The sequence below is a fragment of the Triticum aestivum genome, chromosome 1D (genome assembly GCF_018294505.1).
Source record: "Triticum aestivum cultivar Chinese Spring chromosome 1D, IWGSC CS RefSeq v2.1, whole genome shotgun sequence".
NCBI classification, from domain to species: Eukaryota; Viridiplantae; Streptophyta; class Magnoliopsida; order Poales; family Poaceae; genus Triticum; species Triticum aestivum.
Window position 1 is genome coordinate 116,919,184 of NC_057796.1, and position 18,073 is coordinate 116,937,256.

General features: G+C 42.9%; 1 protein-coding gene and 1 long non-coding RNA gene across 3 annotated transcripts; one reads left to right on the forward strand and one right to left on the reverse strand.

The window, feature by feature from the left end:
• Window positions 1-3,534: 3,534 nt before the first annotated feature.
• Window positions 3,535-6,395, reverse strand: LOC123166541 (uncharacterized). 2 transcript variants are annotated; one of them, XR_006483583.1, is made up of 5 exons: window positions 6,146-6,395; window positions 5,113-5,893; window positions 4,532-4,999; window positions 4,336-4,430; window positions 3,535-3,968 (listed from the first exon to the last, which is right to left on the reverse strand). It is a non-coding gene; the product is annotated as an uncharacterized lncRNA (long non-coding RNA). The 2 variants fall into 2 exon arrangements; XR_006483581.1 differs by having other exon boundaries at window positions 6,131-6,395.
• Window positions 6,396-7,871: 1,476 nt separating this feature from the next.
• LOC123166551 (uncharacterized) lies at window positions 7,872-9,188 on the forward strand. The gene is made up of 3 exons (XM_044584358.1): window positions 7,872-8,216; window positions 8,365-8,470; window positions 8,691-9,188. Exons 1-3 carry the CDS (start codon window positions 8,068-8,070, stop codon window positions 9,048-9,050), a joined length of 615 nt encoding a protein of 204 aa, XP_044440293.1. The 5' UTR covers window positions 7,872-8,067; the 3' UTR covers window positions 9,051-9,188.
• The last annotated feature ends 8,885 nt before the right edge of the window (window positions 9,189-18,073 follow it).

Genomic DNA, 18,073 nt, shown 5'->3' on the forward strand with positions numbered 1-18,073 from the left:
TTATATTGAGTGCACCTACAGCTGAGTGCACCAAGTTCCACCAAGTTACTATTCGTATGTAAGATTAACTGCTTCTCACCATACTTTTGTTTCCAGTAAATTGAGTTGATCATCTTCAACACAGGTCTCTCTCAAAGAAGTAAAATGACAACACATTTCATTTATAATATAAATTTGCAGAAAATATGAACTATCGCAAAAGAACACGGAAATGGCACTGAGCGTAGTGATCATAAACGTACTCAAAGATTGGATCCATATAACAAAATAAACATCTATAGTATTGTCGGTACCACCTATCGGCTCAATTATATGAAAGATAGGGCAACAATTAACCAAGCTGGTATCCCAAAGAAAATTTAACCAAGCTGGTAGTAAAGACAATATGAACTAAAGAGTTCACGTGGAATTTTTGACCCTGTGATCTTAAGTGCACAGTGAGCTGCAACCTGAACCCTATGGTTCTGCTCCAACCAAGACAATTTGATAGAGCTGCTCTACATTGTTACCCATAATCGGCGAGCAGCTCAATCGTCTCCATCAACCTCGATGCAGGGCCCCTGTAAAAAGGAAGTGGTATGATCATGGTTGTTGTTGATCATAATAATCAACTAATTAACCATTATTGGACTCTTCGGCCACATCGCCCTCGCATAGCCTCTCAGTACTCGGGGTCGCGCTCGTCGTCGACGCTGGCGGAGGGCGGCGGAGGTGGCTCCATGAGCAAGATGGCCATGGCACCAACAACAATGGGGCGAGCTCCGCCCCTGGATAAGCGAGATAGACGCTGACCAACGCTGACATGTGCGAGCAGGGCAGCGGGTGTCGCGCTGGCGGGGTGCAGGGAGGGGTCGAAGACTATGACGAAGGATCAGCGGCCGGGAGGCTGCGAGCCTGTTGGTGTTGCAGGGATGCGGAATCGCTGGAGAATGGGAGAAGGTATTGCGTGGTCTGGCAGTAGACATGGAGGATGGGAGGCGCCGTGAAGTCTGGTGGGGACTGCGTGCGACGCTCCTTTTACGAAGTGCGCCGTGACATGTGCAATCAAATCAGACCACGATCACGTCTTATTTGTCTAGGATATCTTCCGTACAGAAAGACGCTAGGTTGAATGGCGATTTTTTGAAATGGATAGGAACAAACGAGACAAATTGTCACCGCATACTCTATTTTTTGAAAAACAACTTGAACTTTATTAATTAGCAATAATGGTTACATCGTCTATCAAGAGAGTTACAAGATTTTCCATGGGCTCCTCTATCCAATCCCTAGTCATGGAACATTTTGCTAATCGAGCAAGCTCATGAGCTACTTTATTCGCTTCCCTGTTACAATGTTCAAAACTGGTTTGAGGAAAATAACAGGCCATAAAAAAACAATCCTCAAAAATTGCAACAGCCGCTCCCGCAGATTGTCCTCTGTTGTTCATTGCGTCAATGACCTTCATATTATCAGAATTGATAATTAGACGATTGCATCCCGTCTTTTGTGCCAACAGTAAGCCAAATCTGAGTGCTACCGCCTCCGCTGTCAGAGCATCCGCACAGTACTAAATCCTCCAGTTACCACCTACTATGAAGTTTCCTTTGTCATCTCTCATAACAGCACCCGCTGTGCCTCTTAGCTGATCATGATCAAAAGAAGCATCCACATTTGATTTAACAAACCCCCTTGGAGGTCTGCACCATCCTTCATTCTTTCTCTTTGCTTTAGGAGAGTGGGCATTTACATAGTTCGCTGTTATAGCCCTAATCCCCATCGAGGTTTGGGACGCCTCTTGAGACTTACCCTCATGGACTAGTTTCAGTCTATTCCACCATAAATACCAAGCAGCTATAGCGATTAGTTCCCCTGCATTCCGGGAGCCCAAGATGTGTAGTCCATGATCAGGCATAAGGAGTAAGAATTCAAGGACTGCATGTCCTGCACGATCAATGACGCAGGCTTTTTTCACCACTTCATACAACCCCAAATACTCCCATACTTCATTTGCCTTCTAGCACAGAAATAATATATGTTTCGTGTCCTCTAGCCCATCCAAACATGCTGGGCATATTGGCTAAGTTTTTATATGTCTGTTGGCCAATGTAACGCGACACGATAGGGTCCCGTGAAGCGTCCGCCAAATAAAATTTTTAACCTTTGCCGGACAAGCTAATTTCCAGATCTTACTCCAAATAGGATTGGCGTTACTTCTGCCCATGCCATTCGAGTATTCCAACTTCCTCCCATGTTGCTTACTCAATTCCCCCACATAAGCTGATTGTACAGTGAATAAACCATTTTTTGTATAGCTCCACGCAATAAAGTCCGACATATTATGCATAGGGATCAGGATCGCTAGTACTCTACGGGCATCAATTGGCCACAAAGTTTGTCTCACCAACTCTTCATCCCAACCATTTGTGACTGGGTTAATAAGATCAGAAACTTTCGTCAGTAGATTCCCCCTTCTAGGTGTAATAATTTTCCTGTCTGCACAATTTGGGATCCATGCATCTCTCCATATGTCAATATTTTCTCCCGTTCCCACTCTCCATATATAGCCGTTCTTGAGAGAGTCCACTCCCGCCATAATGCTTTGCCAAGTAAAGGAGGCGCCCTTTTTTAATACTGCGCTCATGAAATCACCTTCGGGGAAATACTTGGCTCTTAGGATTGTTGCACATAACGATTCAGGATTATCCACGAGACGCCACGCTTGCTTCGCTAATAAAGCCAGCTTAAAACAGTGTATATCACGGAAACCCATTCCTCCTTGGTCTTTTGGAACACACAACTTCCACCATGCCATCCAGTGCATCCTTTTCTGATTATCCTCGTCACCTCATCAAAATTGCGACATCGCGTCTATGATTCCTTTGCAAATCTTTTTAGGAATTTTAAAGACGGACATTGCATATGTTGGGATAGCTTGAACAACAGACTTAAGCAAAATTTCCTTCCCACCCGCTGATAACAACTTTTCTTTCCAACCACTAATCTTCATAATAATATGATCAATCAAGAACTGAAAACAATCGCTTTTGTCCAAGCCCACATTAGCAGGTAATCCAAAATATTTATCATACTAGCACAAGGCCCGTGCGTTGCAACGGGGCATATAAATTTTAGTGGTTTGACATTATGTTATAGCACAAAAGACCATGCGTTACAGCGAATACAAAATAAATAAGCGTGTGGTTACAAACCTGAAAATTATTTTACCAATCAAACAACTTCTATTATTTGGTGGTTCAAATGAATGGTGTCAAATACACATCAACATTGTCAACTAATAGAATTTGCAAATAATGCCAGCTCAGTAGTATGTGGCATGTTCAGAGAAGATTCTATTTTAGCTTGTTACACGAAATTTACATTTTTTTTTCTAGAAGAAATATTGCCTATAAATAAATTAAATAATAATGATAAACTTTAGCACAATGCAATGGTTCATATTTTTTAATTTAAGATGAAGGACATGAAAGAGAAAACGATGACCATACTAAGGCTACAGGAAAGGCATACAAAGCATATCATACAGTTATTATATAACACCACGCCTTTAGACATTTCTAAATATACAAAACATAAGGTACTGAATTCTTTTACATAGACTGATATGACTCAAAAATACAATGGTCAATGAGAGGACAAAAAAGGCACAGGATTTTCTTTTGTACATCAATGCCAACTAAAAATAATAAGAATTGTAATTAAAGAAAAGCGACCAAAAAAACTGTTAAGAGCATTTGTCTTACACTCTGACTCAATGTTTTGCTGGCACATTTCCTCATGAACAAATTTGCTTTACTAACCCTCCTATAAAACTTTCAGCTGGATGTCGGTGCCACCGAACTACCCGCTCAATTGTAGGCTCAACTCCAACCAGCTCCATTCTAGGAATAGATGGATTTGTAGTTTTCGACTCCTACTTCAAAAAAGTTTGTTGGGCCTCTACTTTGAGTGAGAACCATACAGTCATACTGCAAACACATAAAAAGTAACGGTTGAAGTAATGCAGAATAATATTCTCAAGTTTAATATACACAGGAAAATGAAAATATCATTATAACAAACAAGGAAAAAGGTTTATAAGTTCTATATTGATGCTCACAATGTCTCTATCCAGCTCAGAAAGTCATTTTACTTTTGAGAGCATCATCGATTTAATCTTTATTTTCTCAAGTGGATAACAATTCATCATTGTCACCAACTACACAATAGGAAATGTGAATAAAAAGACTGCAGTAAGAATTAAGGGAGAAGTCCAGGGAAGTTTAACCCCCACTCTCAAATGAGGGATCCATGTGCTTACTTTGCTTTCCATGTAGCTTCAAGATAATGTATTACCTGTTGTAGATTTTTACTCGTTCTCACTGCCATTCTACTGGAAATTCCACAAGGAAAATACATGCCTTCTTCTTTCATAGTAGTGAACGCTGAACCTGGACCATCAAAGAGAAGATAATTTCTCATCAAATTGCCCAGCACTGTAATGAGAAGAGAAGCATCCATAAAGTAATAGACAAACCGAATCTGAATGTACCTCATCAAATGAAGGTGGCAGAAGTGTGGTGACCTAGCATAGATGTTTCACAGCCTCAAGGCTTGCAGAATCAGAGAAGTCAGAAGCCTGCTATGTATAATATGTAGGCATGTATTCTTACTTCATGAGTCTCTTATCTACTTTCCAGTAGGCAAATTTTTGTAAGCAGACTTATCTTACTTGAGAATCCTCGCTTCTTTCCAGATTTCTTGAGAAAAGTTTATGGTCATTGGTCATCATAACATCTACATTTTAGCGCTGGGTAATGAAAACAGAACATGGTAAATTTACCTGAATATGTCCCACAAATATTTGTACGATGGATGTTAGTTTAACTCGAACCAATTGCACTAATAAAATAGAACACTTAGAAAGAAGGTAAAATCAGCCTCAGCAACAACGACTTTCACTAAGTAGAAGGACATTCCCTTCCCCAGCAGCCCCACACCAAGACCTCGAAGCGAGCTTCTGCTAAAAATCATAAAATGAAATGTGGCTTTACAGAAGATAATGATTTTCCATCAATGTTAGAATATCAGAAATTATCCAGTTCAAAGAACGGAAAGGTAAAGAAGGTGGACCTGTGGGAAAGATCAAGCCTTCCTCGGCAGTGCAAAAATAGTCGCAGTACACGCTCCCGCAGTGCACTGCCTAACACAAAGTTCTTTATTGCTTTCTCGGATATAGAGAATAACTAAATATTTCATATTTTTATATTAGGTTTTTTAAACATTTTTTCCACTCTCTAAGTCTCCACTAATTAGACTGAAATAGAGTCTAGTAAATTAATAGCCGATTGATATTTTTTGAGGTTTGGCGACCATCTCTTTTTCTGTTCAGCTAGTACTATAACAAAATTCTGTAGATACCTTGGCAACAGTAGCGGAATCCTTAACACAAACCAGTAACCCAAGTACATGGTAGCTAAGAATATATAGGCGCTAACTTGGAGCAAGAGAACTCCTTTAGGTATTACCATTATTATTGTCAAGCACATCTACCAGAATCTTTTTTTTAAGGGAGAAACATGACAGTAGCCAATTTATTTAGTTCTCATCAGTAAATAAAAACAGGTACTAAAATAGTTATCCAGGAAGGGTAGCTTCCTAGTTGTAATCATACCTAATTGTAGAACTTCGGGTACGATTTAGTGTGAAGGACGCACCTTCTGACCTCCTGACCTCCAGCCAGAACAATCAAATTGATCAACATATTGGATTGGCCTGCTTGGGACGTAGCTAGTAAGTCTAGCTATCTTGATTGGGACGTAGCTAGTAAGCCTCATGAAATCAATCCAGTGGCCTGCTTGGACGTAGCTAGTAAATCAATCTAGCTGAAAACGTCCCAAGCACCAGGAGGAATCTGCTACTTAGTAATAAAATCGATCAGCAAAGATGGTATATATTCAGATCTTGGAGAAGTATGGACAAATAGTTTACAGATAATCAATTTGTAGATTTCCTAGCTTATGCAGAAATACAATACATCATCTATCCAGGACCGGGAAGCAACACTAAATTATGGCATGATATCATTCACTTCTTTTTGTTGCCAATGAATACTAAATTGACCACTTTCTACTAACAAAACTGAGATTACCAGAAGCAGGTCCACCTGATCTCACGGCGCTCGTTCTGCCGCCACCACGAAGGCAAGATTGATCCACCGCCTACAGGAATCCAAGGGAGAGGAGAGAAAGAGAGAATCGGTCGATGGATTCCGATCCGCCGTCCCGAACTCTACTTCCGCGCTCGCCCAACCTCGAGCGAGGTGGGTGCGCCGAGCGGGGCGGCTGCGAGCGCGACCGGCGGCACGCTGCGGCGGCGGGGGCGGGCAACGCGCGACGGCGGCGGGCGGCGCGCGGTGAGGCGGCGCGGGGCCGGGCGGGGCAGGAGGTGGCGGCTGCGGGGGTGGGCGGCGAGCGGCAGCGGAGGACAAGGCGGGGTGGGGCTGGAGGTCGAGATGGGATCGAGGAGGCAGGCCGTGCGGTGGTTGGGCTATTTTTTCCTTTCTCTCTCCAAACCAATTTGGGCTGACTTATGTTGAGGATTGCGGGTTGATTACTTAAAACTTCAGGGGCTTTTCTGCAAAATTGCTGACGACGTACGATCAGAGGAGGTTGGACGAAACGTAAGAGGGGAGAGGGAACCTTACGTTTCTTTTAGGTAGTAGAGATAGAGATAAGTGCCTCAGTCATAATATTTAGAATTATACAGATTTGTGCTTTGTCCTCCACTTTCGTATTGAGACTAAAAAATATGCTGGATTTTATTGTTAGGAAAGTACGGATCGTTGCATTAGGAAAGTTGAGATTTGGAATTAATTACCAGAAAATTGGATTTTATTGTTTGGTAATGTGCTATTGGTTCCTGCCGGTTTGTAACGTGGCTAGTTAGGAAAGGTGAAAAGGTTAGGAAAGTTTTTATTGGTAACATGCTATCGGTTCCTGCCCGTTTATAACGTGTCTAGTTAGGAAACTTTGAAAAGGTTATGAAAATTTTTATTGTGAGGGTAAAAAAATCAACGTGAGGAGATATGGTGGTGGGATGTGAGACGAAGATAAACCGGACGAAAATAAACCAGACGAAATATAACCGAACGAAAATAAACCGTGGTACTATTCAACCAACTAATACATTAGGAGTAGAGAAGATGATAGTAGGACGTGAAGTCATAATTTTCAAATGGATCAAGTATGATATGTCAATAATGAAGAAAACATGACTTCAACGTGGCGAAATTAAAGGTCCAAAATTTCTGAAATCCCTAAAATAATATTACTGAATAAATATCGAGGGATGAGGAGTGGAATAGGAAAATATAGAAAATAATATGAGAGCTAATGGTGTTACATTATAGGACATACACCACGGTGCTTCTGGTCTTTCAGCGTCACACATGAAGGTCTTTGCAATAACTTAATTCAAAATAGGAAAAAAAAGTTTACCAAAGTTTGGTAATGTTTTTGTGAGATGTAAATGTGTACTTTATTTGTAGATCAATATTAATGCAACCTACAAATAATATGAAATAAATCTCTATAGAACAAGCACAATATAAAAATATTTAGTTTAGCCGCGCAAATGCGCGGGTAGCAATGCTAGTTGGGAAGAATTACAGGAGTACTTATGACTAAATCTGGTTAGGATAAATATAGTTTTGTTTTACATGTAAAACATGTCGCTCGTGTTACATTTCCAAAGAACTGGGACTCCTCGTTTTTGTTCTTGCCCAGCCATCCTAATTATGACCCTCTCTTGTCCTCTCCGGCCTCTGCCACATATATAATAACAACAAGGTATATATACCCCTATATATATTCATTGGCACAGCTCCAACATTTTGGAAGAGACCACCATCTCACATTCTCACGCATGCGCGCAGGTGCATGCTGGACGATGTGCCCATTGCACCTAGATTCGCCGCTTGCAATTTCATGGGCATAGATGGTAGATCGTCTCAGCAACGACGATCGGCTTTGAGGCAATAGTTCAGTGATAGCCTGATAGGAGCAGTAAGCACGCACGACAGCGGCAATGGCGAGCGGCGGCGTGCTGCCATTGGCATCGCTGAACCACATCAGCATCGTTTGCAGTTCGGTGGAGGAGTCGCTACGCTTCTACATGAATGTCCTGGGCTTCATCCCCATCCGCCGCCCCGGATCTTTCAACTTCAACGGCGCATGGTAATTAAACAGAATTGAATCATCATCTTTGGGATTAAGCAATTTACAACTGGTTGATGCATGAAATTTAATAGCTAGAAAACCACATCAATAGTACTAGTATATTTATCAAGAGAGAAGTGGTTGATGATTTTTGCTGCGAATGAAGGTTATTTAACTATGGGATCGGCATCCACCTGTTGCAATGTGAAGAGCCACGGAGTTTGCCCGGGAAGACGGAGATCAACCCCAAGGATAACCACATCTCGTTCCAGGTACGTACTACTCCAATTCAATATTTTAAGAAACACTGATTGCTCGATGACGAGACAGGAATGAACTTTTGGTGTACGCTTGGTTCCGCGTCACCCTTGCACATCAACGAGGTGTATGGAGAATCACGTCCACATTGTCACGCATGCATGGATGCCGCGCTATTTGCTCTGTGCGGAGATGAATGATTTGCGGTGCGTGTGTGTATGCATGTCTTTGCAGTGCGAGAGCATGGTGGCGGTGGAGCGGCGGCTCAAGGAGCTGGGCATCCCGTACATCCAGCGGTGCGTGGAGGAGGGCGGCATCTACGTGGACCAGATCTTCTTCCACGACCCCGACGGCTTCATGATCGAGATCTGCAACTGCGACAACCTCCCCGTTATCCCGCTTGCCGACCATACCTTCACCATGGCCGCCTGCAAGAGGGTCGTCGCCGTCAAGCAACAGCAGAAGCCGCTGGCGGTACAAGCTCCTCCCCTGCAGACGACGGCGACAACCACGGCAGCACAGTGCGTGCCGTCAGCCAACAAGGCGATGCAGCGTGTAGGCGGCGAGGAGGCGGCACACGTCTCGTGCGCGTGAGATGGAAGATGTAGCATGTGTGTGTGGATAGCTAACTTTGCCGAAATGGTGGCGTGCGCGTCGCGGATGGGGTGGTTCATTCGTGTCGCGGATGGGATATTAGGATGTGTGGGTCCCGTGCATGCGGGTGTCATGTACGTGGGGCACCCTGCTAAAAAATGCAATATATCCAACATATTGTATCACGCTGTTGTCCTAGTTTGTCCAAATCTCGTCACTCCTCTGGTTTTGAGCTCGCCATACACTTGTTGCTCTCGTCAATTCTCCGACTCCAGCCATCTCTCTTCAGTGGCGAAAATATCGTGGGTTCAAGTACACTCGATTATCTAGCATGTTCAAAATTTTAACACACATAGGGAGTACATTAACAAATTTCAGGGTGTGATAAAAAACTGACCCCACAACTTTCACATGGAATACCCCACAACTTACACATGGATTTTTTTTTTGCAAAAAAAACTTCCAATCTATTCATCTTCAATAATGGTAGTACAACGAACACTAGAAATAATAAAAATTACATCCAAATCCATAGACCACCTAGCGACTACTACAAGCATTGAAGCGAGCCGAAGGCGCGCCGCTGTCAACGCTCCTCCCTCATTGGAGCCCGGCAAACCTTATTGTAGTAGACAGTCCGGAAGTCGTCGTGCTAAGGTTCCATAGAACCAACACACCAGAACAGCAACCGCCGCCGATGAAGAGTGTAGATCAGAAGGATCCAACCTGAGAATACCAGAACATAGACGAACGACGAACAGATCCGAGCAAATCCACTAAAGACAGATCCGTCGGAGACACACCTCCACACGCCCACCGACGATGCTAGACGCATCAACGGAACGGGGACTAAGCAGGGAGACCTTTTATTCCATCTTCAGAAAGCCGCCGCCATCTCGCCGTCCTGAGCGGTACACAAACCCTAACAAAACTCGAAAAAAGATCTAAAAACGGAGACCTCCCACCGGCGAGGGCCAGGATCCACTCCGCCACCATGGCCCTAAGGCCACCAAAGACAGGGTGGACCGGCGCCGGCGCCAGCGGGAGGCAGAGAAACCCTACCTTTTTTTTGGGAGGCGGCGGCTGGCTAGACGGGACTTGATCTGGCTAGCTTACACATGGAATTTCACTGTGTCTCTCTCCCGCAGCCCCTCCCATTTGGAGAAAGCTAGGGGGTAGATGTTTCAAGGCAAACCCAAACAGGGGATGCATCAAATCACGCGAGTAAGGTTCGGAACCACACTTCTCCTTTTTCATGTGATCCTAATATAGGTACACTAGGGGTGTGAAGAGTACAAGGGAATACCACAACTTTAAAGTGGCGGATTATAGAGTGGACGAGAAATTGATGGCATTGAGAGGGCGATGAAAATTGGCAGGAGAGAATGGGTGAGAAAGACATAGAAAATAAATAGAAAGCAATAAATAAAAAATATGCAACGAAGGACATATAAAAGTCGTTTTTGCATTAAGAAATAGGTGAGCAAAAAGATGCAAAGTGAAAGCCGGGTGTCCTATTTTGGGCACTTGACTTCTTTTCCATACACGCCGAGCATCTTGTAAAACACGCGGCATATAGGGCACCCCGTCACGTAGTCGTCAATCCCTTCCGTCCATGTGGGAAAAACTTTGCTGAGAGGGAACTCTAAGACGAGTGTTTTCTACACGCTATGCCGAGTGTTTTGTTGGAAGCGGAGGTCCTTTTCCCGATTCTCAGCTTAGTGGCGTATTCTACGCCGAGGTCAACATTTGTGTTGAGCATTGTTCAGGAAATCGTTTACTTGTAGCTGCTCAATTGGCTGACGAGTAAGAGATTAATAGGCTAATCGACAAATTAATCCACTAATCGAAAGATTTATCAGTTTATCGACTACTCAGTGATCCTATGAGTAGGGATTAATCGATAAGTTAACTGGTTAATCGGATGAATTCTTAAAAAGAGGTGTTGAGTAGGGTTTGATACTCGGCGTACACGCATATAAGCCGAGACGAGTACCCGTGAAATGACACTCGGGTTACAGCCGGCTACTATGCAACTTATGATTTTCCTGTAGTGACATTTACAAATAAACAAAAATTCTAGAAACGTTTAAATTTGTTTTTGAAAGATGGAGCATATGGAATTATGTGAGGGGTGAGAGCACCCGATATGCACTTCTCCCACCATGGGGCTAGGACTCATCTCAAGAAAAGCTCTTGGCACTTGAGAGAGAGAGAGAGAGAGAGAGAGAGAGAGAGAGAGATGTGGAACCAACAGTCGCTCATCATGAACACTCAGCTGTACGTGAACACCCCCATGCATGCAAATGTGCTCACGCCACAATGACATGATCGCGTCCATGCATACATACGTCAGTCAAGTTAGACTCCAACTTTTCGCCCAAAAAAAAGTTAGACTCCAACTAATAAGAAAAACATTAGAACATCGTCCTTCATTTCGTTGGCTGCTGCTATATCAAAGCGAAAAGTAAAACATAAAAAATACAGAAACAAAGATGGCAATACGAGGATTTGAACCCGCGAGCCGCTAGGTATACTGATAATTATATCCCCGTCATGACCACACGGACATCAGTTTAACTACTAATGATAACCGTCGGACCTAAACCCCGCTATGTTTAGTCCCATACCGCCAGTTTTAAGATAGAATTACCAAAATAAATAACGTGGCGCAATCAATGCCATTGGCCCCCCTGGCCAAGCAATTCCAATTAAGTTTTAAGCACTCTCGCTAACAAGGTGATGATGGAGATGAAGGCATTGGTTCGACCCGAGTTTAGTCCCACCTCGCCAACCAAAGGGCACTCACACCGGTTTATAAGCCCGTTCCTCTCTACCTTGTTGAGCTCGAAATTCATAGAAAAATATCATTTTGAACACACAATAAGTTCAAGAAAATGAAATCCCTGTAACAGATGAGTTTTTGTCCGAAACCCTGATACTTCGAAAGAGATTGTCCATTTTGTTCACGAAGTGCATCCAGCTTTTGCCGTAACCCTCTCAACTTACCATGCCAACTTTCAACCTTTTCAGAGCTCATTTGTAGGGCTTTTCAATTTCAGGGTCATTTATCTCAAAACAATCCGTCATTGCATGAAAAATAACAAATGAAGTCAGAAAGGGTTGAAAATTGATGATGTGGCTTTGAATGGTGCATTTTGAATGGGCCACGGGGGCCATTGGGTTGGTTCTCGTTGCGGTCAGAGTTTAGTCCCACCTCGCCAACCGAAGGGCGCTCACACCGGTTTATAAGCCCGTCCCTCTCTGCCTTGTTGAGCTCGAAATTCATAGAAAAATATCATTTTGAACATAATAAGTTCAAGAAAATGAAATCCCTGTAACAGATGAGTTTTTGTCCGAAACCCTGATACTTCGAAAGAGATTGTCCATCTTGTTCATGAAGTGCATCCAGCTTTTGCCGTAACCCTCTCAACTTACCATGCCAACTTTCAACCTTTTCAGAGCTCATTTGTAGGGCTTTTCAATTTCAGGGTCATTTATCTCAAAACAATCCGTCATTGCATGAAAAATAACAAATGAAGTCAGAAAGGGTTGAAAATTGATGATGTGGCTTTGAATGGTGCATTTTGAACACACAAAAAGTCTGGAGTTCAAATAAGTTCAAGAAAATGAAATCCCTTTGTAACAGATGAGTTTTCTTTCGAAACCCTGATACTTCGAAAGAGATTGTCCATTTTGTTCACGAAGTGCATCCAGCTTTTGCCGGGACCCTCTCAACTTTTTAACACATGCTATGTGGGTGAAATGATGATACCATGCCAACTTTCAACCTTTTCAGAGTTCATTTGTAGGGTTTTTCAATTTCAGGTTCATTTGAAATGTTTTTCAATTTTAGGGTCTTATAGCTCAAAATAATTAGTAAATGCATGAAAAATAACAGATGAAGTCAGAAAGGATTGAAAAATGATGATGTGGCTTTGAATGGTGCATTTTGAACAGACAAAAAGTCAGGAGTTCAAATAAGTTTTAAAAAATGAAATCCCTTTGTAACAGACGAGTTTCCGTATGAAATCCTGATACTTTGAAAGAGATTGTCCGTTTTGTACATGAAGTGCATCCAGTTTTTTCCGTAACCCTCTCAATTTTCTTGCACATGCTATGTGGATGAAATGATGATACCATGCCAACTTTCAACCTTTTCAGAGTTCATTTGAAATGCTTTCCAATTTTAGGGTCTTATAGCTCAAAATAATCAGTAAATGCATGAAAAATGGTGCATGAAAAATGACAAATAAAATAAATAAGTAATTAGAAACAAAATAATATAAACTTTATTAAAATATATAAGTAGAAACAAAATAAAATAAATTTATGAAACTAAAATTAACAAAGTATTTTCTGTTCAAAATATTATAAGAAACCTCTAGTATTATTGAAACTAAAATTACATAAAATTGATGCAACTAAAATTAACGAAGTATTTTCTGTTCAAAAACATTAAAAGCAAAAAGAATTTTCATAAAGAACTTTTTTTCTTAGAAACTTTAATAGCAAAAAGAATTATCATAAAGTAAAATAAATAAGTAATTAGAAACAAAATAAAATAAAATAAATAAGTTTTTTGTTGTAAGTAGAAACAAAACAAAATAAATAAAGCAAAAAAAAGGCAAAAAAAATATGCCACCTACTGGGCCACCACGGCCTGAATACGGCTAGAAACCCATCCATGGGCCAGGATTCAGGCCCGCAGAAGGCCCAGTAGGCCCATCAGGCATAGCAGTAACAATTAGGCCCGTAAGCCTGCAATGGAGAGGAGCTCGAGAGGGGTGCGGCAGTGGGGCTTATAAACTCCCACCACCACCCCGCTGTGCAAGGCCTTTGGTCCCGGTTGGTGGCACCAACCGGGACTAAAGGGGTTCTTTGGTTCCGGTTCGTGGCACCAACCGGAACCAATGCCCCCCTTTAGTCCCGGTTGGTGGCACCAACCGGGACTAAAGGTCGCATTCGTCCCGGTTGCTGTCACGAACCGGGACCAATGCTTCGTCTATATAACTACCACTTGTGAAATTTTTCATTCAGTTCATCTTCCCCGCCCCGACGACGCCGCCAGGCTGCCCCTCTGCGCCTCGTCGTCGCCGTCGTCGTCCTGCCTCCGACGCCGTCCCGCGCCGCCCAGACATCGTCGCCGCCCCGCGCCCCCTGCCTCCTCGTCGCCCGTCGCCGCGCCCCTCACCTCCGCCCCCTGCCTCCTCGTCGCCCCTCACCGTCGCCGTCGCCGCCCCCTGCCTCCTCGTCGCCCGTGGCCGCGCCCCTCACCGTCGCCCCCGTGTCCTGCCTCCACGTTGATCGCCGCCCCCTTAGTGAGCTCATATGAATTTTCTTAATTTAGATGTGTAGTTAATTTAGATGTGTAGTTAATTGAGTTGTTGTAATTTGTTTATAAATGAATATGCAAAAGTTAGAATTTTTTTCTGTTCATAGATTTTTTTGTGATATTATTGTTGAATATGCAAATGTTTGTGTGTTCATATATATGCAAAGAATATGTCAATTTTTTCATAGAATTTTTATAAATTTTTTCTGTTGTAATTTTGTTCATAGAATTTTTATCTTGTTCATAGAATTTTTATGATTTTTTTCTGTTGTAATTTTGTTCATAGAATAAGAAGAGAAAGTGTTTAATAGAATTAGTTAGAAAAATAATAGAACTAGTTAAACTAGTTTATTTTTAGTAAGTACTACTTTATTCTATTTATAGTAAGTGCGTAGTAGTTGAACTAGTTGATTTAATAAAACTAGTTTATTTTACTATAGAAGTAGTTTATTTTTAGCAAGAAAATTAATAGAACTAGTTTATTTTTTTAGTTAAAGCAATTATTCCCGCATCGACGTCGACGATGCCAATCCCGCATCCTCGTCGTCGACTCGGCGGAGGAGGCCGGCTTGATCAGAGGGGCCATGTCCGGGACTGGGCTCCGCCGGGCTGGTTTTGGGAGGTGCTACCTTCCGGAGGGCGTAGGTTGGTGAGGAGGCAGCCCGTCATTGACCCGATCCTTATTTGGTGGCGGTCGCGTGGGCCAGTGATGGTGCCGAGGCTTCCGGACACCGCGGAGGTGGTACGTCACCGTGTTAGCGAGGAAGACAAGCACGTCCGTCGCTACATGGTTCCGTTGGAGTGCAGGTTCGACAATACCTGGCAGGTTCTTCAGGGATCTCACTGGAGCTATGATCCTGTGATGGTTCCTTCTTTTTGGGTATCCACCGCCCGCGCCGATACCCGTCGGGCGCTACGGTTCTAGCTGTACTAGCGATGCTATATGTATGATAGTATTCGAGGTGTATTAGTGATAATATTCGACGATGTACGGACACATGGAGATGATGTAGTTTTGCTTATAATTGAATGCATCCTAATTTGAATACTACTTTATTTTGTGATTTGATTTTGCTTATTGAATGCTCAAATTGGAAAACTACTCCTACTTTGAATGCTAAAATTGGAGAGCACTATGCAAGGCATATGCATATGATTAGTTGATAGCTTATAGGGTTTTTGTTTTCGCAGAAATCTAGGAGCCCCCCTCCATCATCCCCGCCGTCGTCCCCGTCACCGACCCCCTCCGACCTCGAGGTGAGACCAGCCACGAACCGGTTTTAGAAAGATAATTAAACGATATTTCGGGTTGACTTTAAGTCTATTGAGTCTCCACCATATATGAGAGGACGAAGAATCCCGACTGTTTTTGTGGGGGTAGCTTCTCCTTCGTTCCCGTGTGCTAGACAATTTGGTGTAATGCACTCGGGAACGAAAGGAAGGAGCTACCATCACCGACGGTCGCAAATGTCTGAGAGGAATCAGTGAGGGAGAGTTCCACCATATATATATGAGAGGACGAAGAATCCCGACTGTTGTCGTGGGGGTCGCTTCTCCTTCATTCCGGTGTGCTAGACATTTTGGTGTAATGCACTCGGGGATGAAAGGAGGAGCGACCATCACCAACGGTCGAATGTATACACCACGTGAGCTGAGAGTTTTCAAGAAAAGACTCGACAAACCGATAGTCAACCCGTGATGAATAATAATGATCTAACTTAGGTTTTTTAGTACATATATTTAATTGTAGACGTTTAATATTTGAATTATGAACATAGGAAATGTCGTACTCGGACTACGAAAGTCTCCCGTGGGAGTGCGACTAGTGCCATGACGACCGAGGTCTGTGCGACAGGCCTCATCTGGACAAAGATCGGCGCTTCAGTATTAAGCTGCAGGAGACCTTCGATGTTGAAACGGTACGCAACGACGAAAAGTGTTATTTTTTCCGTAATTAAGCACGACTTCAACTATTTCAATGTGTACTTTTCATCTTTTACAATTCGACTAGCTTATCCCATGCCATGCAAGACGCTACGTCTTGGAGAGGATGGGTTTTGAAGACCATGAAAGTATGGAAACAAAGAAAATTCACCTAAGGACCCATCATGATATAGATTTTGAAGTAAATCTGTATAATTCTGAGAGCGTAACCCATTTTGGTTGCAAAAATTGGGAAGCATTTTGCAAGATGTATGGTTTTGATGAGGGTATGCCTGTCACCATGGATCTTGGTGATCCTGACATCGAGCAAGACAAGGTGGACATTTGGGTCCTTGTTGATACGCCTCCAATTCTACCGCTATGTGAGTTTCTCAAACATAGTTATTAGCTAATTTATATTGTTCATTTCAAAATAGTTGACAGCTTATTTTCATTGACAGCTTATTTTGATTGTTCAAACAATGTACGGAACATGGTAGACAGAACCTACTACACCGATGGCTCTGAGTTAACTTATAAGGAGAAAACTCATCTGGTCGGATTTTGTACTGATCTTGAGAATTACAATATCTATTGTAAAACTCCTCCACATTATGGTCAATACGTGCCACTAGTGCACGTGTTGAACTACGGTAACTACTATGGAGATACCCTGGTAAGATTTCTTACTATTACGACATCCGTGCATCTTTTGCATACTTCTAAAACTAGTACATCATTGCTAACTATGAAGTTATTACTATGTTTTTAACAGATAATCCCAAAGGATTGTGTGCCTCATTTGATGTATCAGAATGGTAGCCTTAATGTTTTGAACATACAACCAGGTCATCCTACGAATCTCAACTGTCCATACAGGATTTCTAAAAGAAGTGGAGACATGAAAATCAAAGAATGGAAAAAAATGTATGGACAGTCGCAAGGAGGTTCTTGGAAGCAAAAGGAAGCGAAGCGCAAAAATTGGAGACAGGATGATCTCCATTCTCCATAATGGAGAGTTGAGGTCTATATTATTTTATGCTATTTTACCTTAAAGAGGGTATTTAGGTCCTACCTAATACTGATGATCATGTGCTAAGAACAATTAAGTAGGGTTGGTTCGATGACTATGAGGATGATGATCGTATGACTTGTTATTAATAACGAGTAGAAGCTGTATGATGATGATTAATAGGACTTGTTATTATGATGATGCATGATGCGGGCATGAAGAGTTATTATATATCAGTTATTATATATCTCTGTTAGCTAGCTTACACACCCTAAATTACCCCTAAACCCTCCCCCCTTCAAAAAAAACAAAAACCCCAACCACTGAAATGCTCACGCGTGGATGCCTTTTGGTCCCGGTTGGTGCCCATCTGCCCCGGTTCGTGTAAGAACCGGGACTAAAGGGCTAGGGCATTAGTAACGACCCTTTAGTCCCGGTTCAACAACCGGGACAAAAGGCCCTTACCAACCAGGACAGATGACCCTTTTTTACTAGTGGTGCTTCCCCGACCGGTGATGGAGAAGAAGAGGACGCCAGAAGACGCCGGGGTGCTTCCCCGGCCGGCGACGAAGAAGAGGACGCTGTGGGGATTCTCGCGCCACCTCGACAGCGGGTCCCCGGAGGATGACCGGTGGGATGCACACAAGAGCTCCGGCTCCTCCGCCGGAGAGCACTAGGATGCGCACAAGCTCAGCCATGGCTGCTCCGGGGTGCTTCCTCGGCCGGCGACGGAGAAGCGGTGGGGATTCTCGC